General features: G+C 32.3%; 3 protein-coding genes across 3 annotated transcripts; 1 reads left to right on the forward strand and 2 right to left on the reverse strand.

Annotated features, from left to right (window-relative positions):
* Positions 1 to 1,531: 1,531 nt before the first annotated feature.
* On the forward strand, positions 1,532 to 11,623 carry LOC132729605 (sorbitol dehydrogenase-like). The gene is made up of 9 exons (XM_060715391.1): positions 1,532 to 1,680; positions 2,788 to 2,821; positions 5,214 to 5,378; positions 5,850 to 6,015; positions 6,856 to 6,974; positions 7,984 to 8,049; positions 10,071 to 10,246; positions 10,640 to 10,764; positions 11,148 to 11,623. The coding sequence occupies exons 1-9, from the start codon at positions 1,633 to 1,635 to the stop codon at positions 11,302 to 11,304; spliced, it is 1,056 nt and encodes a 351-aa protein (XP_060571374.1). The 5' UTR covers positions 1,532 to 1,632; the 3' UTR covers positions 11,305 to 11,623.
* An 869-nt stretch (positions 11,624 to 12,492) lies between these two features.
* Positions 12,493 to 14,301, reverse strand: LOC132729612 (BTB/POZ domain-containing protein 6-like). Its single transcript, XM_060715406.1, has 2 exons — positions 13,845 to 14,301; positions 12,493 to 13,580 (listed from the first exon to the last, which is right to left on the reverse strand). The coding sequence occupies exons 1-2, from the start codon at positions 14,099 to 14,101 to the stop codon at positions 12,935 to 12,937; spliced, it is 903 nt and encodes a 300-aa protein (XP_060571389.1). The 5' UTR covers positions 14,102 to 14,301; the 3' UTR covers positions 12,493 to 12,934.
* Positions 14,302 to 20,776: 6,475 nt separating this feature from the next.
* Positions 20,777 to 22,089, reverse strand: LOC132729575 (uncharacterized). The gene is made up of 2 exons (XM_060715361.1): positions 21,936 to 22,089; positions 20,777 to 21,294 (listed from the first exon to the last, which is right to left on the reverse strand). The coding sequence occupies exons 1-2, from the start codon at positions 22,087 to 22,089 to the stop codon at positions 20,777 to 20,779; spliced, it is 672 nt and encodes a 223-aa protein (XP_060571344.1).
* Between the last annotated feature and the right edge of the window lie 4,078 nt (positions 22,090 to 26,167).

The following is a 26,167-nucleotide window of genomic DNA, read 5'->3' on the forward strand; positions in this document are numbered from 1 at the left end:
GTTGTCTTTTAGAGAAATGAACCATTTGTAAATGAACCAATAAACCGATGTTTCACTTATTTGCCCCGAAAGCAGACATATACAAACATTAATGTATAATAATAGGGAAACAGTAACCATAAAGGCCGACTTAATTTTCAAAACTAAAACAAAAAAGTTGCGAGAAAAAATTTGACTATGACTGTTCATGTACGGTAGAGGTTGATGCAAGTTACCTGCGAAGATCCTTCCACGATCTAGACTGGAACAAAGGTTAGTTAGGTGTCATATAGTATAAACTATATATACGGGAGTTATTTAAAACAAAAATGTTGCGGGGGAAAATGATAAAGCTTGTTCATTGACGGTAGTTGTTGATGCAAGTTAACTTCCACGATTACGACTATAGGCACTTGGTTTCGGGATTTAGAAATCCTTCTGAGAGGTTTGTAGAACTCAAATTGGATTGAATGTAACGATTATTTCAACGCAGATGTCTCGATTTTATAAAACGTCATTTTTCCGATGTTACTAAGTTTTTTTCCTACAAACCTCTCGGAAGGGTTATGCCGAAACCAAGTGCCCATGATCAGGACTGGCGTGAGACTGAAAATAGATTACTTAAATTATCTTATAGTATAAATTATATATAGGGGAGTTATCTATTTAGGTGATGTGCCTGAATTTTTATAATGATTGCGATCATTTGTTGACTTTGTCTTGTAGAAAAGAAGGGATTGATGAAGGGTAGATTATTTCAGAATTTACACATTATGTCAACTAAAACAAATCCCCCTCCCCGCTACCGCAACACTGTTACTTTGACTCGAAAATGTAAGATTTCTGAATAATTCAAACCAAGCTATATTTCTGTCATGCACTTTTCTAGAAAATCTTGTAATAATTAACACTTTTCTGGACAAGTTGCCTCTAAAGGTTTTAAATGGTAGAAATATATATTAGACCCTCTGAAATTTGTAGATGATTTGTTTGTAAATAGATAAAACTCATTACAGCGGGATAATATTTGTAGATTTACAACAGAGCAGATGGTTAATGCTCATGTGTAGCAAACTAATAAAATATTGTTATGGAACATTTTATTCTGTTTATATAAATCGTTTATTGTATAAAAAATACAAGATATGATCGCATGAGTACGACTGCAACCTGATAATCAGATTGTAAAGTCAACAGCTATGACTGTGTCGAATGTTATAAGTCGCAAACATACGTTTTTTGAAGTTTACTTCAATAGTTTACACATCATCGACTTTTGCTGATCTTTCGTTTTTTAAAATTAACACATCCTAGTATGCAGAAAAAAAATTAGTTCGTGACAGATGTTGCATAACCAAATGGGTATTTGAATGGATTATATGTATTTATGAAACATATGTATATAAGTGGAATAAAAACTTGATAATGATATGTTTAATTATTATATAAGCGCAGTATCTTGTTTTATGGATATTTTAACTTGACATGAGAGTTTACTATTTCGTATCATTCAATCACTGATTTGGTTAGTTTTATCAGCTTGAGAGTCATCTCATACTGAGCCCAAGTATAGATTAGACCTTATATAGTTGATGACCGTGCAATAAGGGAGTTATAATTACATCTGTGTCTTTACTTTTCGGTCGTTGCAAAATGGAATCTCTGTCGGCCGTTTTGTGTGGGAAAGAAACGATAAAATTTGTAAGTTTTTATTTATTTTATTTCATTTTTTTTTTAATTTTATTTATTTACAAAAACCACTTAAAGCAATACTTTAAATTATGTTGAAAAGTGCGTGGTCCTATATATTTAATATTATATGTGCTAACTTACAACATGTGCTATTTTTTCATACTGTAAGCTAACTTCAAACATTTGCTGTATACCTATCGAAAGTATTACATACTTTATAAAATTTAAAGAGATGAATCACTTTTTTTACAAAAATAAACAAGAAACTATTTGCTTTTCACAGTCATATAAAACTTTGTTGTTTTCTCCGAAATTGTCGTGCTCTAAGAACGTCATGTCTATTGTTATCTACTGGCTCTTTTGTTAAAAGCAGTCTAGTGAATCACTTACCGACCGCTTAAAATTCATCTTCTTTCATTTCGTAAATTATATGACACTTGTCGTTCGACAAAATGACCCAGGTAATCCGAAAATCCGAAAAACTAAGTATTATATATGCGTTTCTTGTACTGTTTAACACCGACAAACCAAAAAGTTGCTTCTATAGTCCGGCGGCTTGGTCATTGATCATGAAAAGCAAATACTTTCTTGTTAATTTTTGGAAATAAAGTTAAAAGCCGTATTCGCAGATTCATTTTTTTTTAAATTAGATTTAGTATATAATGTATATGCATCACAATGAACACAACAAGAATGTTTATACAATGAATGCTTTATAAATTATATAATAAGTATGTTTTCACAATAAATTTTTCACAATTAATACTACAAGTGAGTACAACAAGTAACGCTTCACAATTAATACAAGAATGCTTTCTTTCACAATAAACTTTTCAGAATGAAAGTTCATGTATGTTTTAACAATAAATGCTTCACAATGAGTGCAACAAGTATGTTATGACAATAAATGCTTTACAATTAATATAATAAACTTGTATGTTTTCACAATGAATTATACACAATGGGTACAAGTTTTTATAAGCGTAACTTAATTTCACTTAAGTTATATCAGTGCTATTTTTTAAATTAAAATAAGCACATGCAGTCAGTATTTCATTCCAAATCAAAACTACATGCACTTGTATATTACACAAAACATAAATTGTCTATTTGTAGGAAAATCGAATTGTACAAGAACCCGGTCCTGGAGGTAAGAAAAAATTGAATATTTCTACTCGAAAACCTTTTTTTTTTCTTTCATGAACATTTTCCTGAATTGAAAGACATTTATGAATTTGCCATGTAATTCATTTGAAACTGTCTTGGTTTAACGATGTAATTTTTTTCAATTGAAAAAAATGCATGTACTTATAAGTTTCAGTTTGTCTAAATATTGGCTATATTTCACGGAAGAATGTGCATACTGGCCTAGCTCTTCTCTGTTGGCTTGGGCAAGTCGTTATGACAGTTTAAACAATTAACTGATCAAAACGAAAGATGATAATAATTTACTTTGTCAGAATGAAGATTTGTATTACATCTTACCACTTTTTTAGAATCTATGTGAATAATTAGAGATGTAAATTTAAGACAAGGAATTGTATCTTGGTTTTGGGAGATATAGAAAGATTTCCCAATGTTCAGATGAGGAACAATTTAACTATTCTGAAGTACGACAACTTAGTAAAGGTCTATTAAGGCACTAAAATTGCTATTTTATAATACATTATTGTATTTCAAACAACTTTTTGTACGTTTTGTTGCAGTATTACAGTTTCGTTTAATGTAATTATTAGCCAGGCTGCTGAGCCATCTTAAATTGATTATTGGTTATTATAATTAATACAGTAATAGTGAATATGTAAGGAAAACATGATACCAATTTATATGTGTTTTGCTTTAATCATGAAAATATTTCATATTCAACACTGCTTCTGATCATACGCGAAAAGTATATACCATTCTCTAAATTCATTATTTATGCATCAAACACAATTGTGGGTTTGCCTTATCCCATGATCATATGTATCTCACTTTTTCAATCGTACCAAGATCAGATCCATTGGTAGGACCTTAATAGACAAGGAAACGTTATGAAAAAGATTATATAGAAATATGATCGGTATTACTTTAGTTGCATTCTTTACTTGATTTAAATCAGAAACATTTAAATGCTTTTCATTTAAAGGTAATTTTGCACAATAAAAAAATTAAAATTATTATTTTGCAAGAAAAGAAAAGCAAGTAAGCGGATGATGTTAAATATTTGCACACAAGTTGTTGATATAGACCTATATCAAATGGTGTGAAACTCTCGGGGAAATATTTCAAGTCCCGTCTGCATGCCAAACTGCTTGCCTCCAGATGAGTCAATTCACACTTCTTGATAAAAATGTTCTGAGATTAAAAAATAATGTAGACCGATATTCAAGATTCAAGTCAATATTTACATAATATATGCAAATATTGACCGATTTTACAGTATTTATCGCCATATTCGTTCTCTACTTGTTGAAAAATAATCATCTTTCTATATAAGTCCTAAACCAATTATAGGCGACAGGTTAGAACGTGGACTTCATTAATCAGCAAAGATAAAAAAAAAGATATATACATATGTTACTATATAACAAAAACCTTGACTTTGATATACGATAAATTCTGAAAAGTAGATAGACGAAGAGCGGTAAACAACTGAAAATGGGTCAGTAACACTAAGGATTGAGAGATCGTGAAACAGGTTTTTGACTTACTATCTACATTTAAATGTTCTTGCACTCCTATGTATTAAACAGGATTTAATACAAAATGAATGTTTACGTTGCGTTTATGCATCGACAAAACGTATTAACTGCATTTAAAATTTATTGGCAATTAGAGTGTTATGATATGTATGTAATTATTATACTATAACATTAGCATATACATGTATATGTATATGACGCAATGCTAGATATTATCAAGTTTTATAAGCATGTACAAATGTTCATTTTAACGAAATACAGTCAAACACGTCCTAAAGACCACATCATAAGGAAGGTAAGGCATATACTTTACTTTTCAAGGCTGGTCGTAGTTGATAGTACGAAATATTCACCCGAAACAAATAATGTCGACCGAAGCGTTGGCCAAGGTTCAAAGCCGCAGTATGATGTGATATTATTGAAATATACCTGGAACTTAAAATAAAATAAAATAAAATAATATATTTTAAGTTTGAGAATATACCAATAAAATCAAATTTTAAGAGAGATATGCCAACAAATAACCAGTGGGCCGTTTGATAATAATTATAAGCGGTCGGAAAAATGATGTTTACTTTAAAAATGATACTTTATGAATATTTTTGCCCTCTGGCGTCACAAAAAGGTTATATAAAGAGAATCGCGTAATCAAATGAAAGATATACAAAAGCAGTTTTATAAAAAAAATCAAAAAAAGTAGCTCTTGAAATGAAAATAAAAATGTAATGATTAAAATTTCAATCTCGATTTATTATGTTTGCTTATGCATGACTATTGAAAATGCAACATATCACACTCCCTAGCACCGATTTAAGCAGTATCTTATATATTTAATTTATTTTCCGATACTTTGAATAGAAGTGCAGCTGTCAATGCGCAATGTGGGTCTGTGTGGATCTGATGTGTACATGTATAAGAACGGATGTCATGGCACTCATAGATTAGGCGGATCAGGAATATTGGGCCATGAGGCAAGTGCTGTTGTCACAAAGGTGGGAGAAGGAGTAACAAAACTTAAAGTTGGTAAGAATATTGTGATGTTACCTTTTATACATTGTTTATTGGTTATTTTGTTGTGGGAATATTTTAAGACATGCATTTATTTAGTTCAAGACGCCTGCTTGTTTTCAATAGTTATTATAAACAAGTTCATACATTTGCTTGTTTATACATTGAACATGATTCTCTAAATTTTCAATTTTATGTTATCTAGGATTAATGATAAGGTCTTGAAATTAAAGATTGCAAAGTGCAGTATGACACCAGGGTCAATGAAACGAGATGTTGGGCGGTGTTATAGCATTGTTTTCATTAAGCTTAGGCCAAGGAAGAATGGATGTTTATTGTACCTTGCACTATCTTTGACGAATCATAAATATTTTTTTATTTTACAAATAAAACTTTACAAAAGCATATGCTCTCGAAAAGTTGCATTTATAAGTACTCTGTGGCGACAATTAATGATTGTATTAAAAGTAAAAAAAATATATTCAGGCGATCGAGTGGCTTTAGAACCAGGAGAAGCATGTAATAAATGCAAGAATTGCCTCAGGGATGTCCGTAATATGTGCCTTACTGAGAAACCGTTTGATGGCAACACTTCCAAGTATGATGGTTATATAACAAAATGCAAACTAATGAGAGCAGACTATTGTTACAAGTACGTATACATTTTTTTGATATAACAAATTACATTTAGAGGACCATTTAATCCTAAAACGATACAATTTTTATTTCATTTTTGGTGTACGTTTCATTGTGGCCTAAGGTAATTAGCCATATACCTTACCACTCTTTTGTTTCTATTCAGCAAGTGGCATGCAGTACAGATAACAATTTTTCATATGAAAGTCAAAAGACCACTTTGTTTACAGTTTGCTACTTTTGTGATAACATATTTTATAATAAGCGTTACTTTTCTCCTACGATATACATCTTATATGCTCTAGATTCATTATTAATACAGTATCAAATGCATGTTTTGCCCCTGTCCATAAAGTAAAAACACAAAAGTATCTCAGAGCTAAACGTGGCTTTAATTTCAGTTGCATGAAAACACGATGTCTCTCTGGTGGAATGGATTATTTTTGCATTAAACATTACACTAATGTCAAAATTTGGCTACTATTTGCTTAATGCATATTTAAGTAATTTGGCTCTAATGTAATGGACTGGATAACTGGATAAGTTTTTAAATGAAATCAGAGCATTTTAAGCTGACAAGTATCATTATGTAATGAAAAGTAATAAAAGTACATTTAAGAAGATTCAAAGTGATGGCAAACGTTTAGTCTGAAATTGTCCTAAGAACAACATTTTTTTCTTTAGTTTAAACTTATTTAGTTCGTCACGAAAGGACATATTTACTTACATGACATGTACAATCAATACAAAAAAGGATTAGACTGAAAGCAACCTAATGCTAATTGAAGTTTTTCCCAACTTTTCTTTACTTACATAAATAACTATAAAAATTATATTGTGTTAAAATGCAATTCAGATTGCCAGATAATGTGAGTGATGAAGAAGGGGCATTGATGGAGCCATTGGCTGTAGCTGTACAAGATTGTAGACGAGCCGGAGTAGAGGCGGGAAAATCTGTCCTTGTGCTTGGTTCAGGTAGCACTGTATAATTTATGTAAAAAGAGCTGATAAATTTATGTATGCTTTTTAGATTATCAATATACCACAGATAGGTATTACTGTAATTATGGTTGACAGAATATTCCATTTTTTCAATTTTGTGCTTATGACAGCTTCAAAGTTCTGTTATGGACAATCCATGAAACATAGCTTTTATCAACACCTTTGTTTTTACAAAGGTATCTCTATACATATTTGCCTATTTAAACAGTTGAAATTACACAGGTAAAATGTGAAGATTCTGATGGAACTTACTAATGAATATATTTATTAAAACGTAAAGTATCATATGTTGAAGGTAGTTAAAAATATATTCATTCATCTCTTGAATAATCAACCATTGTTATAGGTCATTGGTCATACCAATACGTTGCAAAATCATTACTTGTGACTTTACATTTTCAAAATTACATATATCAATCAATATTTTTAACGTTTATCAAAATACTTGAAATTCTCATTGGAATAATTGTTCACAGTGTTACCTATTACAATTTTATTTTATTTCTTGCTCCTGCAGAATATAATACATATGCATTGTGTCCTTCCACATAACGGTTGTATGCATATGGGTCTGTAAAACATTAAATAAGCAATTTTCTCAAACGTGGTATTTTCAGGACTTTTTTAAAATTTTGAAATTCACCATTTTCATGTGTAAATGTTGAATTCTGACTGTTGCTAGTAGGCGTTGACGGTATCTTGCAGTTATCACTGTTGTTCATTTATACGCTAAATCAAACCGAACCTGCAATACATATAACTATGTTCAATTTGTCATTTTGGGGCGCTCCTTAGGGATTCCGTTTCTCTGTATTTACATGATAGACCCATACTGTTGTTAGATAACCGAATTATTTTAATCTTTTGAAAAACATCTACATGATCTAGTTTTGTCTTCATTGATATACTAGTACATTATATCAAAATAAAGTGTCATGGCTAATCTATACGGATATGATAGACTTGATAAAACTTCTTTCAGGTACGATTGGCTTACTCTGCATGATAACTGCTAAAGCTATGGGAGCTACAAATGTTTGTATAACTGGTGAGTGATGGGTACACGTTTTTAAATGTTTCTTTATCTTATTTTAAAACAATACAAACTGTTATGATGACTACTGCATCTAGCAAGAAAATTTTATTTAATTAAATATTTAATAGAAGTTGATAAAACAAAACTGCAAATGAAGATGTCTTTAGTTTAAATTGTAAAAAAACTATATATCTGATGTAAAAATTATTATTTGAATTTTAAGAATAAAATACTTCCAAAATGCTTGTATGAAATAATTATGGTATGGTAATTTATTGCTTTTAAAGTGAATGATGAATGCACAAAATCATTGCTAAACGGATAAAACCCTACTTAAAATAGCATTCTAACACTATCGGATTTTTTTCTATATAGACAAAGAAGGCCGGAAGCGTGCATTATTCTACAACAATGCACTCGCCGTTCTTATTATCTCCCTGTGTATTTTCACATTGAAGGCGCCATTTTGTTTAAAAAATCTGATAAATTAAAACAATTTTTTTCGAATTTTGTTGTGAAAACTATCTAGAATGAAAGAAAATGGTCTAACTAAGAAAATTAATCCGAACACCAATATCTTTAATTCAGTCGTTAACGCTGTACAGACGTTTAAAGTGTTGTTTACGTGACGTCACAATGTAGCGCCAAACAGCACGTGCAAAACAATCAAATCAAGTTCGCCATTTAATGTCGCAAACGAGTTTAGTTTTACATTTATTTCACTTTTAATAATTTGTATTTCGCTTGGAAAATTATAAACTGAAATAAATAAACAAACAAAGTTGTATCAACGTTTTCAAAATTCGTTATTTTCAAAATGTTTCTACAAACGGTAGATTTAACAGTTTTTTTTTTCAACCCACTGGAACGGCCTCTAAAGAACGTTTCTATTGGAAACTCTGAGGCGAAAACAAATTCAACCACCAAACATAAAGTCCAACGTTATAATAAAAATTATATTTTTTCTTGACGTATTAGAATGGAAATAGATATCAATTCTTCGTGCATTATTGTATAATAATGCACGTTTTTCGTTCAAATGCTTTGTAATTAATCACTCAGGCCTATCGGCCTTCGTGATTATATTACTACGCATTTGAACTCAAACCGTGCATTATTCTACAACAATGCACTCAGAATTGATATCTATTTCCTAAATATAATGTTTTGTTCCGGAACATTTTATTCTGTTTAATACGTGCATTATTTATGTGTATAAAATAACAGAGACATTTTATGTTACAATTTATCGGGAATCAAACCACGGATGTAAAATAAATCCGTGATCAAACATATAATAATGGAACCAATATATTTCTACTGTTAAGATAAAGATTTATACCCTTTAATGTGCGAAATGTCATAAAACATAGAACTTAAAATGCAAACGAGTGAAATATATACTTTTCTCGTTAATTAACTGGTTCTGATCTCCTTATATATAATTCATATAACAAATTACACATGCCAAGTGACTAAGGTCGTTAACTTCAAACCACTTGCCCCTCACTGCTGTGGGTTAAAATCCCGCCAGCCAGATTGTGGGGAGTTATTCTTCTAGCTTACGTAACATCGGTAGTTCTACTCAGGTGCATAGAATAATGCACAGAGAAGCATCTGAGGTCTTCTTCCACTAGTAAAGCTGGAATGTTGTCGCCATATGACCTACATAAAGCGTTATAAAAACGCCTACAAACGAGATAGAAAAAGGGACAGGGAAATCATGCTTTTTGACCAATATATCTCATAGGAAAAAAATCAAAGGACCATACTTCTGTCAAAAAATAATCAAATAGATAATAAAATACCAAATACTTGATGACAAACATTTTGTGAAAGTTTGGTTGAAATTTAGGGCTGTTTGCGCACAGAAGAAGTTGGTTATGCACAACCATTAACCCGCTGACATTTACCAATCTAGAGAGCTCTGTTGGAAAAACCTTGTTCAAATTTGTAATTCTTAAAAAGTATATATAACATGTAACACGTATTATAGAGCCGCTATATTTATCATATTTATGATCATATTGCAGATGTTGTTGAAGAAAGACTGAAGCTTGCTAAACAGTTAGGAGCTACTCATACTGTTCTTACAAACTCTTCTGACGTGGACTCTGTCGTCAAAGAAATTCACAGTATCATGGGAGAAATGCCTGACATAACTATTGAATGTACAGGGAACAACTTTTGCCAACGATTAGCTATAATGGTAAGCATGGCATTTGACATATCTGCTTGTTTAAAAGTATGTTCGTTGATAATATTTTTTTTGTACGTGCCCAGCGCTGCACAGTAGATTTCGTAAAGAATATCCTGCATGAAATAATAAGTCGCACTCGACTAATACTTTGACAATGTGTAAACATAGCTCTACTGAATTGAGACCTTAAGATATGTCTTGCTTTGCCGTAATTTGTAAACAACCAAAAAGAGTTACATATTTTGTATATACATATGATACAAATAGTGTGAATTTACTCATTTTCGTTAATTTAATTGTATGGTGTGTTATACCTTTGTGTTTCAAAGTATTCATATAAGTGGTCACAACGAAGTTAATGAATTTTGAATAAATCAAGTCATGGTGTCTGTTCAATTACAGTCTACAACACCAGGCGGCTGTGTTGCTATAGTAGGATATGGGGCAGAAGAAGTAACTTTACCTTTAGCAGTACTGTGTCAAAGACAAATTGACCTCCGACCTTCATGGAGATACGATCAACATTGGTAAATTTTACTTGATGAAATTAATTTCTTAAACATTTGAATTGGATCACCAATGAATGACCTATCTTTTATATCAAGATAAGAAATGGCTCCAAACGATGTTAACCCTAATGGTTGGTCCATGTCGCAAACATTCAAATGGGTTGCACCGTCATAATGCATTGTTTGAATATTATAATTAAATGGCTAATTTTCTGATGCAAATTATATATGTATTAATCAGTACATTTATTTGTTATTATTTGGAATAAGAATGAGTACCTTCAAGAAAAGCAATACGTAAAATAAATCTGCATAATTTTGACACTTTACATCTTATATGAAACAATATATTCAGTAGCTTTTATGTTTTAGGTTCAACTATACATAATTCTGTGTTTCAGTTATCCAATAGCAATAGATATGGTAGCATCTGGTAAAGTCAACATTAAACCATTGGTGACACATAGATTTACTTTAGAGCAAACTACAGATGCTATTCAAGTGGCAGCCAGTCGTAGACCAGGGGTCCTTAAATGTATGATAACTTGTAACGAGTGATACCTGAAGAACAGATACAGTAATACAAAGACCGCTACAGTCGAATTTTTAGTTACATATTATTACTATATCTTCAAGAAAAGATATTGATATGCAAAACACAATAGTATGAATTCATTATTGCATATATTACAAACGATAACGTATTATGTACATCTTGTATTAAAAAATAAAAGCAAAAATGTTAATGAGATTGTATTTTTGTGCTTGTGATGCTAATATTATGTATAGCAGATAGTTTTGTCAATTCAATATTATATAACGTAATATATATTTGAGGTTTTTTTGCAATTAGTATGTTATTAAATGATAAAATTATCTATTTGTTCGGTTTTATATCAAAATATGCTTGAAAATTAGATACTTGTACAGATTTGCTTAAGAATTATGATTTAGAATAATTTATGGTGTTCAAACTATTTTTCCAATGACATATGTTAAGAAACTATTGTTTCGGACTTAATCTACATTAGTGCAATACTGCATAAGAAAACACAACATTGCAATAAATTCATTTTCTTCTCCTAAATATGAAATGAGAAAAATCTAATATATAACATGTAGTAAGTTTTGGCAGGGAAAATGGCGGCCTATAATTTGTCGATATTTCCACCCATATGCATTTGATTCGATTTCTTGTTGGTACTCGGCCATTCCATATATGTCACCTAGTAATAGTTAGTCGAAGATCGGAGTAAACACTTGATATGCATGTAGGTTGTATAACTTTATTTCTTACTAGGTTGTAAGTATTTACTTCTTTCTCGAGTTTAATCAATATGTTTCCATACTTTATTGACATGGTTGAAAATAAATGTAATTTCTCAGAGATTTATTTTAAAAAAATGTTTATTGTCATTACAGTGTTTTATTTTTTTTTATCTTCATATACATCGAATCTATGACAAATACACGAATTTGTGAGTGATGCATGTTTTTATCAAGTTTTCGAAATAAAAAATTCTTATTTTAATACATCAAATATTACCACTGACGACGAAAGAATCTGAATTCTTACATTTCGAATTGGTAATACTTTTATGATAAAATCCTGGCCAGTAAACGAGAAAGCAATGAAAATATAAAGCTGAGCAAGCTAATTTAAACAAAAATATGAAATTTCTTTTTGTTCAATAGTTATGTTTGTCAAATGCGTTGTTTTAAATTAGTTATCTCCTGGCAATTTTTACATTAAATATATCAGTGTTTCATTCAAATTATTGATACTGTTTGACCTCAAAAGTCAATGAAGGGATTTGTCCTCTTGTTGCAGAGGTGCCATTTTTACTATTATCATTTTGTAAGAAAAGAACTTCAAGTGGTCCAGATACGACTTTTTCTTGACCATTTTCTCCACAGAATGTATCAACTCCTGTTAGTAAGGTACATATAGTGTACTCTGTTCCTGGTCTAATATCCACTGGTTTATCAAACAATACTTTTTCAGAAAACTTAGACTTTTCGTACATATAATCTTTAAATTGTCCTTAGATGTCATTTCAGATGTGCTATTTTGCAAACTAACTTTTCCTTGTAAACTTCCTGTTGAATTAGGAGCAAATAAACTTAAACCTAAAAGCTTACACGGAATCGAAACTTGAAAATTCAAAACGTCAGGCTTTCCACTATATCACAAACGCTTACAACGATTCGGTACAAATCTTTGTAGATCAACAATTTCTACTTTAGCCAGTCGTTTACGTGATTTTGTCTGGAAGGGGAGACATATATTACTATTTACTATTCCTGCTATAGTTTGAAATACGTACACTTTTTCTTCTGGCGTCAATATATTTTCAATGGCCACATTCTCAGCAAATGTTTTGAAAGACATTGTAGCAAACCTCACTAGATATATGAGTTCCCCTAACTCACGCCTCAGCTCTTCCCATGAATGTTCCTGTTGATCAGTTTTACTATTACGCTGTGCAATTGCCCAGCTCTTGCATGCATCATACACATTTAATTCGTTAGCACAAAGTTCATCTGATTCAATAATTTTCTTTAAAACTTCTTTGGAAATAGTCGAAAAACCGTCTGATTTTAAGGCCGTTTCAGCGTTCTGCATCACAAACTTTAAACATCGGTTTTCCAAATCATCTTCGTGAAATTCAATAGCATGTTGCAATATTGTAAAGACATTTTCGCAAGACATATTTGTGTTGAGGAACTTTCGACAGGCTCCTTTAAGACGCTCCAGTTCATACTTCTTTGAACAGTATAGTAGAGCCATAACATTATTCTCGTCAACGCAGCATTCTTCCGTATAAATGAACCTTTATAATAAAAGATTGATAAAGTGAATAAGTAGCATAGAAATTTCGTTAGATTGGCATAATATTGCAATATTTGTATGAATCTGTGGCTTATCTAACAGTCAACAAATGATATTTATTGCAATTTCATTATATTACAATGCAGAATTGTAAGCCATTGGTATGTTAGATGCAGATGTCTCTACTTCAAGCAGGATTTTTTTTCTGTCAAAACTGTTTACAAGCTGCTGTAATAATTTTATAAAAGTAAAGCAATTAAAATACCTTAACAAATCGAGGAATATAGCAGGTTCAATATCAGGAACAGGTATGTGATTGGTCTCTGGAAGTGATCCACAAAACATTGTAAAGAAGACTGGACTTCTACTTGCTAAAATAAATCGGTGTGCCATTATTTTTTCTTCCTTTTCGCTCCCCACTAGAAAAGTGATGTCGCAAAGTCTTTCATCCTGCAACATTTGCCAATTGGTTTCTTCAAATGATCTCATAGATTGCCACGAAGTTCCTTTTGAGCACGTCATGCTTGACTTATTCTACAAAAAGATAAGCAATATCTACAAAATTGAAAACTAAAAAATGCGGGCAAAAAGTGGTAAAGAAACATGCAGAGACTATAGACATCATGACAATTCAAAACAATAGTGAGGCAAAGAAGCATGTCGGGATTCCCCTGTATGCATTGAACTTTTCAGTTTTGGTACAGTACTCTGAACCCACAAGCATTTTTGAATTGATAGATATCAATAGATAAAAGATGAGACACTTAAGTATTGAGATCAGTGGATAAGACATCTTTAGAAATGACTTATCTGTACAAAAAGTTTAACTATGTACAATGTAGTAAATAATACAATCATAAAATTAAAGATCTGTATTTTTGTAATACACTAAAATTATATAATTTCTGAAGTGACAAAGAGCTCTTAGCAGTCAAATGAGGTTTATAAGGTTGGTTTCTCCTGATTTTATGTGCATTTTTGTTTATATTGATTTGATGGGCTTCTATATACATTGTTTTCTTTCAAGTTCGATTGCCATACTCTGTAAGTTCGGAAAGATTGTACAATTGGTGAGCGTTAGTTGAAATTTAAAACAAGTGCCTTATTCTGACCGATAAATACCATTAATATAAAGAGTTCAACTGAAGTTGATAACACAAATCATGGAAAGGAAATATAACACATGTTTGTATTTGAATTGTACCAGTGATCTTGCAAACACCAGGGAGCTCACTTCAATTGTGTAAAAATAGTCATTTCCTCGTTCCACTAATATGTTTTATACATTTATGTGTAATCTGTATATCAAATACTTACACATGACAAAGTGTCCAAGAGAGAACAAAAGTTGTCGCCGCGAGGTCGACTTATCAAATATTGAATGCAATTACGAAAGACAAATTATGGGGAAAATATAATATAATTATATCTGCATCAATATCAAGAAATAACAAATGTTATATTCTTTTAACCACATAAAAAACACCCAAAAACTGTCTGGCAACCCTCTGAAATCTAAATCCCTTCGGTAGCAAAGATGAAAAGAGTAAAAACTCTTTCAAACAAAATTCTTAGTTCAAAAAGGTGAAAACTCTTGAAATTAAGACGCTAAGCTATGAACCTTGTCATATTTGTGATGTGAGGGGTGTCAAGAAACAAGTATCTGAAGTCTTAATAAACATTATCAGTAACAAAGAAGATAAAAGTAGGTTATGTAGGGCTTAAGTTCTCAATATTTTTGTTAATAATTACACCTGACTCAATGTCAAAGTAGTGATCAAATTATTTTGCAATGTCATTACCCCCTTTAATCCTCGGCAGCTGCGCGGAGGCTGAAGCCCTTTCTGTGTTCTGTAGTCTATATTTAATGAGGGTCCTCTACCATTTTGTAAATGCACAAAAAGAACTATTTTTTCACTATCGAGTACTGACCTCGGACATACCAACAGCATACCTTTAAAATTTTAATTTTGAAGCACAAAATGTTGTCCGAGCATTTTCCAAAACCTATTACATGTATTAGTTACAGAATGATTTCTGAGTCGATAGAAGGTAACTGTGACGTAGCCCTGCCTGATAAGGGCAGCTTTTGCCAAGCATAAGACCCGTCTTTCAAGTCATCACTAAGAACTTTGCACTCTGGCATCCTGTTACAATTGTAACGTTTTGAAGGCACACAAACCCTGTTTGTGAAAAAGCTAGCTCACCACCGAGAGTGGTTTGTGTCCTTATATATGGGAAATATCCCCTTATGTTAATTTAACAACTTTAGTTTTTGCATATTATCATGCTCATTATGACGTTCTCCCAACGTCGTTAAATTACTTTCCCCTCCGAGAAGTCTCGTCCCGAGACTTGGCCTGGGAAATCTTTGGGTACGGCAACTCCAGTCCGGCAGTTGTCTACACCCCCCACACTGGCCACCAAATGTAACGTTTTGAAGGCAAACAAACCCTGTCGGTGAAAAGCTAGCGCACCACCGAGAGTGGTTTAATTGTTTCCTTATATACGAGAAATATCCCCTTATGTTAATTTAAGTTTTTGCATATTATCATGCCTATTATGACGTTCTCCCAACGTCGTTACACAATATACATAAGTATTTAGTTACGTTTATCACGCCCGGCAAACTGTCGCTCCACTTCAAAATTGTGGTGTACGGTAAAACGAGCGAACGGCATTTCCGAGATAGAGCGGAAGGCCGATTTAAACGCCTAATTGTAAGTATTTTTTATGTTTTTGTCTGTTATTCATTTAAGTTGTATTTTTTTCGAAAAAGGAAAATGGGTTCCGTGTAGGATTGATTTAGGCTTCCAATTATCTAAGCTGTTACAAAAAAAATTGTATTAAGCCCGGGAGAACTTTTCTCCCTGACGAAGCGAACGATGATTTGTAGAATATTGAATTTCCCACCATAGAATGCCATACCTTTCGGATTTCTTGAAAAAGTGTATTAGTAAATTATCAAACCCGTAATAAAACTTGTCCTTCGTGCAAAATAGATTACTCCTGAAGGATTTCTTAAATTTGTAAACCGATATTTTTCGAAAGTAGTGGAGCGAAAGGGCAAGAGATGGAGCAAAAGGTTCGATGTTGAGCGCAAGGCGATATTAATTTGACGTATTAGGAGGAGCGTAGTCTATGATTTTTTACATATAAAAGCTATAGAAGTTAAAATAGACGTAATCAAGTGTTCAGACCGATATACATGTATATACCTTTTGAAGACAACTGATAAAGTGTGATATCATTTCAACGACTCTAGCGTAATAAATGTAATCGCGAAGGTGTCACCTAGAATAGAATTTATTCAAATTTTGCACGATCTTAGATTAATTATAATTGTTGTTATTATTATTAGCGAGCTCGACGAGCTGGCCCGAAGGGCCTGCTCGCAAAGCTAGCTTTACGGTAACGCGAGTACCTGCTAAGTGATGGTTTTGAAAACTTTCGTTCGAAGTACCGAATTTGACACATCGCAACCTTTCGAATTTAAAGATAACGATAAAAACTGAGGAATTCTGACTGAAAACGGATGTGTAAACTGGTAACCCGCGCACGTCTAAGGGAACCATAATTGGACAGGAAAACCAAATAACGGAAGCTGTCGATAAAATAACGAACGGAAAAATTTAAAATGAAAATTGAAGGCGCCATTTTGTTTGAAAAATCTGATAAATTAAAACAATTTTTTTGTCGAATTTTGTTGTGAAAACTATCTAGAATGAAAAAAAATGGTCTAACTAAGAAATGAATCCGAACACCAATATATTTTATTCAGTCGTTAACTCTGTACAGACGTTTTAAAGTATTGTTTACGTGACGTCACAATGTAGCGCCAAACAGCACGTGCAAAACAAACAAATCAAGTGCGCTATTTTAATGTCGCAAACGTTTTAAGTTTTACATTTATTTCACTTTTAATAATCTTTATTTCGCTTGAAAAATTATAGAGTGAAATAAAATAAACAAAGTTTTATCAACGTTTTCAAAACTCATTCATTTAACGACAGGGGCGGATCCATATTTAACACAGTACGTGTAACGTCACACGCACTCGTCAATGCATTTGAAATAAAATGCGCGATTATTTAATACTATTTCACGTTAAAAGTACATCGAGCTCGCTTTGAGGCTTTGCCTTTTTCATATTAGCGAACTCGAAGAGCTGACCCGAAGGGCCTGTTCGCAAAGCGAGCTTTACGGTAACACGAGTACCTGCTAGATAGTGATGGTTTTGAAAACTTTCGTCCGAGGTACGAAATTGACACATCGCAACTTTTTGAATAACAAGATAACGATAAAAGCCAAGGTATTCTGATTGAAAACGGAAGCTTAGACTGGTGCCCTTCGCACTTATATAGGAATCATAATAGGACAGGGAACCAGAAAAAACGACAGTAGTGTATGAACTACAGAATAAAAATTTTAAAGCGGAAAATGTAAAATAAAAATGAACGATTATTTTATACTATTTCACGGTAAAAGTAAATCGAGCTCGCTTTGAGGCTTTGCCTTTTACATATTATTAGAGCAACTTTGGGTAATGTCAACATTGGTGTAAATTCGACACCTTCTTCCTATTATATAATAACAATAAAGCACTATTTTCTACTTGATTTAAATCAATTTTACTATGTCAGAACTATATGTCACGTCATCACTTGCTCTTGGTCTTTTAGGCACTCTTCGTTTTCTAGAAATTTCCGGTCTATAGATGTCATTGCTCGTAATCTTATCCGAAAAAACGGCATTTACATAATCTTATAAGAAGGGTCGATAACTCAGGCACATAACTTTATCACCATTTCGTATTTTTGTATTGGTTTCGATAAAATTAAACCTAAATATGAATGTTATGAACATTTAACCTTGAGTTTATTCTCAATTATAAGGCGCACAGGGGTGTCGAAATTGAACGATACTTATCTTCTCTGTCGGCCAATTTCGACACAAAGTCATAGAAATATTAAAACTTTATATTAACAATAGTTACTAGCTCTACATGCATTAATAAATAATTCAAATACATGTATGTTTATTTAAAAAAACAAAAACAAAACACACACACACACATTATGTTATATTAATTTAAAGTTGCCAAACTGCAGAATGCTATTCATAATTTCCAACGCTGTATTGACATTACAAAATTGACTTCATCAATTTGGACTAATAATAGTTTATAATTAACATACATATAAAATAGATAAGATGGGGAAATAAAAGACAATTGGAAAACTTCCGAGAAATAAAAACAACGGCTTACCTCAATGGTAGTCAGAGCGCTTCTCGTCTTTTATGACGTCAAACCTTCACGTCCAAGTGTTCGTTCAAGTTTGACGTCATAAAGTGACGTCATAAACGTGTCCATAAACAGAACCGTTGTTACGTAATAGTTATACATTTTGTAGTTATAATATATGAAACGAGTTAGTTACGAGGGTATAACACTGGCTCGGGCGACATCTCGGGATGTTTCTGCTAAAAAAATGTCGAGGCCGTTATCATTATTATTATTATTGTTATTGTTATTGTTACTATTATTATTTGCTCCTGGGAATGTTCGTTACCGCTGCCCCAATGGAGCCTCAGTGAAAAATCTACACAGATATATACAATGTTCGAAAAAAAACTAAACCGATATATAGCAGTTGAGTTTTTTTTTCCTATGTGAATCAATGAAAAAACTGTACTGCTATATATCAATACAGTTTTCAAAAGCTCATTGAAAGTGTAGATCTATAATGTATAATGGGTTAGTAAGAACAAAGGAAAAGTTCCAACCCATGCGATAATAGCAATTAACACACAAAACGGGATAAATTTACGTTGGCGAAAGTGCCAAATACTTACGTGTTTAGCAGCGTAATCAAATTGCCTAACTTGAAACAGGAAAAGTGATCGTATAGTGTTTGAGGAGTGATCGTATAGTGTTTCAAAAGTGATTGAATAGTGTTTCAAAAGTGATTGTATAGTGTTTCAAAAGTGATTGTATAGTGTTTCAAAAGTGATTGTATAGTGTTTCAAAAGTGCTTGTATAGTATTAGTAGTACCATAATGGAAATAAATATATCAAAAATAAATAGAAGTATAGTACATGTAGTACTTATATAAAGTAAATTGGTATCTATTACATATAAATTCTTATCAAGTGGTCGATCAGTTTTAAGATTTTTTTTGTTTTTACGATTTTACGTCGCATCAACATAAGTAGTAAAAGAGGTCATTCATGACGACTTACTTGTAAGCTTTACTCGTGGAGGAAGAATCGGTGCCTCCCCCGTGCATTTATTTCAAGCACGAGGCAGCCACCGACGTTCGTAAGATGACTTGATAGCTTCCTCGCAATTTCAATATATTAAAAAAAGGGCATATTATTATACATATTGTTTATATTACAAAACTTGGTAGAGTGAAGTATAAGCTTAAGGTATATGTCTGCAAAATATTAAAAAACCTGGAAGTCATAAGCACTGAGAAGCACTGTCAACGCATTGTAGGTAGTGGTGGCGCGGCCGGAGTGGTTACACGCGTTGGACTAGTAATCTAAATAAGTAATCTAAGGATTGCCTGACCGGGTGGGTTTCAAACCCCCGTTGGGGGCAAGCCGTTTATTTCAGTCAGCAAAGAAAGTTTACACCTATTGGCTAGTTACTGACTGGTTCTAGGAATGGATTCGATTGTTTCAATAAAAGCTTATAGCTTCCAACACAATACCACCGAAGTTTAATAAATTGGTATAAACTAAAAACATTGTAAGCCTAAATTTTAACGGCAGACACCGCGCTGTCTTGTCCTGTAGTTTTATTATTTTTATATTATTCATATATTAAAATTTAAATGGCATTCCTTTTTAGTATATTTTTAGTACATTTTATTATTATTGTTTAGTATAAATCTTAACTAAGTATCAGCTTATTACACTTCTATATCTCAACTACAGGTGTTGTCTCAAAAATACACCTTTGAAGATAAGAAAATACACCTATATTTCTTGGTCAAGCAGATAAAAAGCATACACTCTTCTCCCCTTATAATAAATAAAACGAACATGTATTTGTAAATAGTTTAACACTTTATTTTATGCGGGACAAGAACACCGAAACAATCAGTATATAAAAAATCGTTAATGAATTATGATGTTATACTCTTTCTAATTCCAATGAACCAGTTATGATTGGAAAGTATGATCAGTCATTTATAAATCTTGTTCAGAAAAAGTATGTTACTAATGAAAGAATAGCCCCAACCATTACCATATTGATCTGCTCTAAATCGTTTCAGTTCAACAACTTCAGTTTTAAATTGTCTTCTTGGTATTGATGGAAACGGAAAAGATGTTTTCTTGCTAGCTATTCCTGCTATAGTTTGAAATACGAACACCTTTTCTTCTGCCGTCAATATATCTTCAATGGCCACATTTTCAGCAAATGTTTGTAACGACATTGTAGCAAACCTGACTGAATATATGAGGTCCCCTAACTCACGCCTTTGTTCTAGCTCTGAGCCCTCATGTTTATCACTTTTACCATTACACTGTGCAATTGCCCATTTCTTGCATGCATTGTATACACACAATTCATCTGCATTAAGGTTATCTAATTCAATAATTTTCTTAAAGACTTCTTTGGAAATAGTTGACAAACCATCTGATTTTAACACATTTTCAGTGTTCACCATCACAAACTTCAGACATCGGTTTTCTAATTCATCTTCGTCGAATTAATTCGCATGTTGTAAAATTGTGCAAACGTTGTCTGAAGAAATATTTGTTTTCAGGAACTTTTGACATGCTTCTTTGAGACGCTCCAATCCTTACTTCTTTGAACATTATATTAGAGCCATTACATTATTCTCGTTAACGCTGCAGCCTTCCGTGTAAATAAACCTTCAAAGGGTCATTATAATTTATAAATTCAACAACATTGTAGTATTTTGATATCGATAAAATATTGTTATATTTATATGCGCTCTTGACTTCTCTGATAATCAACATGGAATATTCGCTATGCATTTTTATAAACATACCATGCAAAATCTTAGTGAATATTATTTTGTATGCAGTCTAAGCCTAAATCTTCAATCAAAAGTGACATTTTTGTATGTCAAACATGTTTGAAACGGAACGTTAATACTATTTTTCACACAAATATATTCAAACATTTCCTAGTATATTCAACCAAAAGTTCGCAAAGTTAATTCTTATGACGACTGTAAAAGTACTTCTATAAAAATATTCCTAAATACCTTAACAAATCGCGGAATATAGCAGGTTCAATATCAGGAACATCAACTGTTTTATTGGTCTCTGGAAGTGATCCACAAAACATTGTAAAAAAGACTTGGCTCCTACTTGCTAATATAAATCGCTGCGCCAATATGTTTTCTTCCTTCCCGCTTCCTACAGAAAAAGTGACGTCACAAAGTCTTTCATCTTGCAACATTTGCCAGTTAGTCTCCTCAAACAATCTGTTGGATTGCCATGCAGGTTCTTTTGAGCTTTCCATGTTTGTTGAGTTTTGAATCAGCAAAAATTTTGTTATATCTACATGAAAAATATGAACACAATCGATCATGCAAAGATAGCGTTAATCGTGAAAACTAAAAAACGAACAAACAAACAAAAATGAAAAAAAACTTAGTGCATCAAATCAGTTCTTCACGAATGCTTTGTTTTCTTAACGATTGTTCTTTGTAGCCCAGAGGATTTATATTTATTGATAGGTGAGACCCTTGAAAATTATATTGAAACCAATTTTAACCTCCATCCCCACAATAATTTAATAAAGTGCGCAATTAAGTGCATATACTGAGTGAAAGTCAAAATAAGTTTACATTTTGCCAAATTTCTTTCAATTTATAATTCATTTCGCATAAACGATAAATAACTAACAAGGCCCAAGTGAGTTTATATAAATATACATCAGAATAAATTTGTAACGTTCAAATTTATAAAAAGAGTGGAACAGTCTTTTTATATTTTAAGCAGATAAATAATTTATCCTTAACATTGTTCAATATCAACTATTATAACAGCCAGTCTTTTAAAATATAAAGTCAATTCAGTTCAATTGGACAATGACGAACTGTCCATAATGACACTTCAAAGATGTCATTACAAGATTACCATTTGTTTAAAGAACTATCAATTCCTTGCACTTATACACAGCATCAAATTTAGGAGACAAGTTACACATCACGGATTTCCATAGGTACACGAATGACAAAATGAAGCAAATAAATCGTAGCAGAACTCTTTGTATACTCTGAACGATCTGGGGGTTGTCTGTTTGTTTTGTTGGGTTTTTTTGTCTGTTTTTTTTTTTCAAAGCTTCAAAACACACAAGAATACCATCAATTACTTACGTGTAATTTGTACCGTTGTGCTGTGTTTGTACTAAACGCATAATTATAAAAACACTTAAATGATATAAAAAAATATAAATATTTTACGTTTAAATGAATATTCCGCTTATATATTATAAGCATAGGTTTTTAGGACTGATCAGGGGTAGTAACTGCTGTGGGGAGTTGCATACAAAGCTGTACCTAAATTGTATAAAGGGCGATCATTTATTTTAAGTTTTGCATTTAAAGACATGTATCTTTGTGTAGCCCTGTTTCAAATGTCTGTTTCTATATGGTGCTGACGTCATAATGTGAAACGGTACGCTTAAAGTTAAAACACGTGCGATATCAATATATGAATACTATTAAAACGCTTAAACACCAAATATTGAGTAATCTTAAACTTAATTAGAGCAAGTAACCTTCAACTTAGTATGACACAGTTTAAATACCTTAATATAAAGGAAAAGCTTTATATTCACTTACTTGTGTAATAAAGACAGTAAATATTTAATCAAACTGTTTCCATCCTCTAGTTAAAATTCCCCTCTTTGTTTAAATCTTATAAAAATCTTTTTTTTTTTTTTTGAAAAACATTGAACTTCCGGGTAGTTTTGATAAAGTTGCAGTAGTACACTGCATGTTGATAAAAAAGAAAACATACCGATATGCATAGTCAGCACTAATCTCAACAAATAATGTCTTGTGTGGCCTGAAAAGCAAATTATTGAGTCATCTTTTTGTGTCGCCCTCTACAGGATAGTGGCGACATATAGGGATCACTTCTCCGTCGTTTAACCATACGTCTGTCTGTCTGTCTGTCTGTCTGTTTGTCCGTGATCCGTCTGTCACAAAACTTGTCCGGACTTCTCCTAAAAATTTCATCTTAATTTACAGGCATGATTTGTACCAAATCTAGTTGTTCATATCGCCGCCATTTTCGGCATATTGTGAAGAATTGAGTTCATATGAGTGCATGCTGTGTTATACGTGCTAAACGATGCACAGCAGATTATGTATAAAGTCCTACGAAAAAAAGTGAGTCGAAACTGATTGATACTGTGACAATGTGTAAACATAGCCCTACTGAATTGAAACATTAAAGAAATGTCTCACTTTGTCTATAGATATATGTGAACAACTAAAAAGAGTTACATATTTTGCATACACATAAGACACAAATTGTGTGGGGTTCCTTTCTAATTCAATTAATATGTATTTGTTATAACTCAAAGGTTCTCAAAGTATTTGCATGTGTTTAATTGGTCATAACGAAGGTAATGAACTTTGAATTAATTAAATCATAGCGGTTGTACAATTACAGTCTACAATACAGGGCGGCTGTGTTGCTATAAAGTAAACGGAAAAAGGGATCGAGTAAGCGTACACTTTGCATATTTAGCCCCGCCTATAAATTAAGCACGAATTTCTTATAAAGCGTTATCATCATGATTAAAATAGACTATAAATCTGTGGAAATGATCAGTGTTACTGTATGTTAGTGCATATGCTTAATCCCCCTAATAAATATACACGAATGTCTTATAAAAATGGAAAAAGGCTTTAAAGTGTTAAGTCGTGCAATAATGGTGCTTTCACTCATATGCCAAATGATTTAATCAGCATATGAACCTATGTGAGGATATCAAGTTAGATGACTAAAGGATCATCTGAATGTACATACAATGTATACTTATGTTCATATGAAAAATATATTAGAAATCACATTATAAGAGGACCAAGTTTATACGGATCAGGGGATCATCTAGATGTGCACATACTATAATATTCATTGAACAGAAATAAAGGGATACCGATCACGTTAGATGACCAGGGTATCATCTACATGTAAATTTATTCTTTCTTATTACGGAACAGATATATGGGTATCATGTAAGCTGACCAGGGGATACGATCTATATGTACACATACTTTAGTATTCATTGAACAGATATAAGGAGATCACGTAATATGACAAGTGGGTCATCTAGATTTACATAAACTATAGTTTTCATTTGGAACAGATATCAGGTGATCACGTAAGTTGACCAGGGAATCATCTTAATGTACATATACCGTACTTTTCATTGAACAGATATAAGGGGATCACGTAAGATGACCAGTGGGCCATCCTGATGCTACATATACTATATTTTGCATTGAACAGATATAAGTGGATCATGTTAGATGACCATGGGGTTCATCTAATTTTACAGATATACTATAGTTTTTATTGAACAGAAATTAGGGGATCACGTAGATGACCAGGGGATCGTCTAAGATGTTGCATATAGTATAAGATTCATTTGAACAGATATCAGGGGATCACGTAGATGACCAGGGGAATTATCTACATGTATCTACTCTTTCTAATTATGGAAAGGATATATGGAGATCACGGATAAGATGACAAGGGGATCAACTATATTTAAGATTTACTATAGTATCAAATTGAACAGAAAATAAAGGGATCACGAAAATGAGCAGGGGATCATCTACATGTACATTATTCTTTCTTATTATGGATAACAGATATATGGTCTATCATGTAAGCTGTCAAGGGGATCATCTAAAGATGTACATGAACTCTTTCTTATTATGGAAGGGATATTAAAGGGATAACGTAAGATGACCAGGGGATCATCTTAATTTTACATAATGTCTATATTTCATTGAATAGAAAATAAGGGGATCTTGTAAGATTGACGATAGGGAAATCATCTAGATGTTGCATATACTGTTAAGTTCAATTGAACAGATTATAAGGGTGATCACATAAGATGACCAGGGGATTCATTCTACATGTACATATCTCTTTCTAATTATGCGAACGGATATACAGAAATCATCGAAAGATGACAACGCGGTTAAACTATATCAAAATTTACTATAGTATCCATTGAACAGAATTAAAGGGATCACGTTAGATGACCAGGGGTCATTTAGATGTACTTATATGACTTTCATATTTTGGAGCAGATAAATGGGGGGATGATTTTAGCTGGACCAGGGGATCATCAGATTTACATATACTATAGTATGTCATTGAATAGATCTTAAGGAGAATCACGTTAAGATGACAAAGCTGATCGTCTATTATTACATTATACTATAGCATTCATTGAACAGAAATAAAGGTGATCAACGTGGTAATGAGCAGGGGATCATCTACATGTACATTTTCTTTCTTATTATGGAACCAGATATATGGGTATTATGTTAAGCCAGACCAGAGGG

This window comes from Ruditapes philippinarum, unplaced genomic scaffold, assembly GCF_026571515.1.
Source record: "Ruditapes philippinarum isolate M1 unplaced genomic scaffold, ASM2657151v2 ctg742_1_1_1_1, whole genome shotgun sequence".
NCBI classification, from domain to species: domain Eukaryota; kingdom Metazoa; phylum Mollusca; class Bivalvia; order Venerida; family Veneridae; genus Ruditapes; species Ruditapes philippinarum.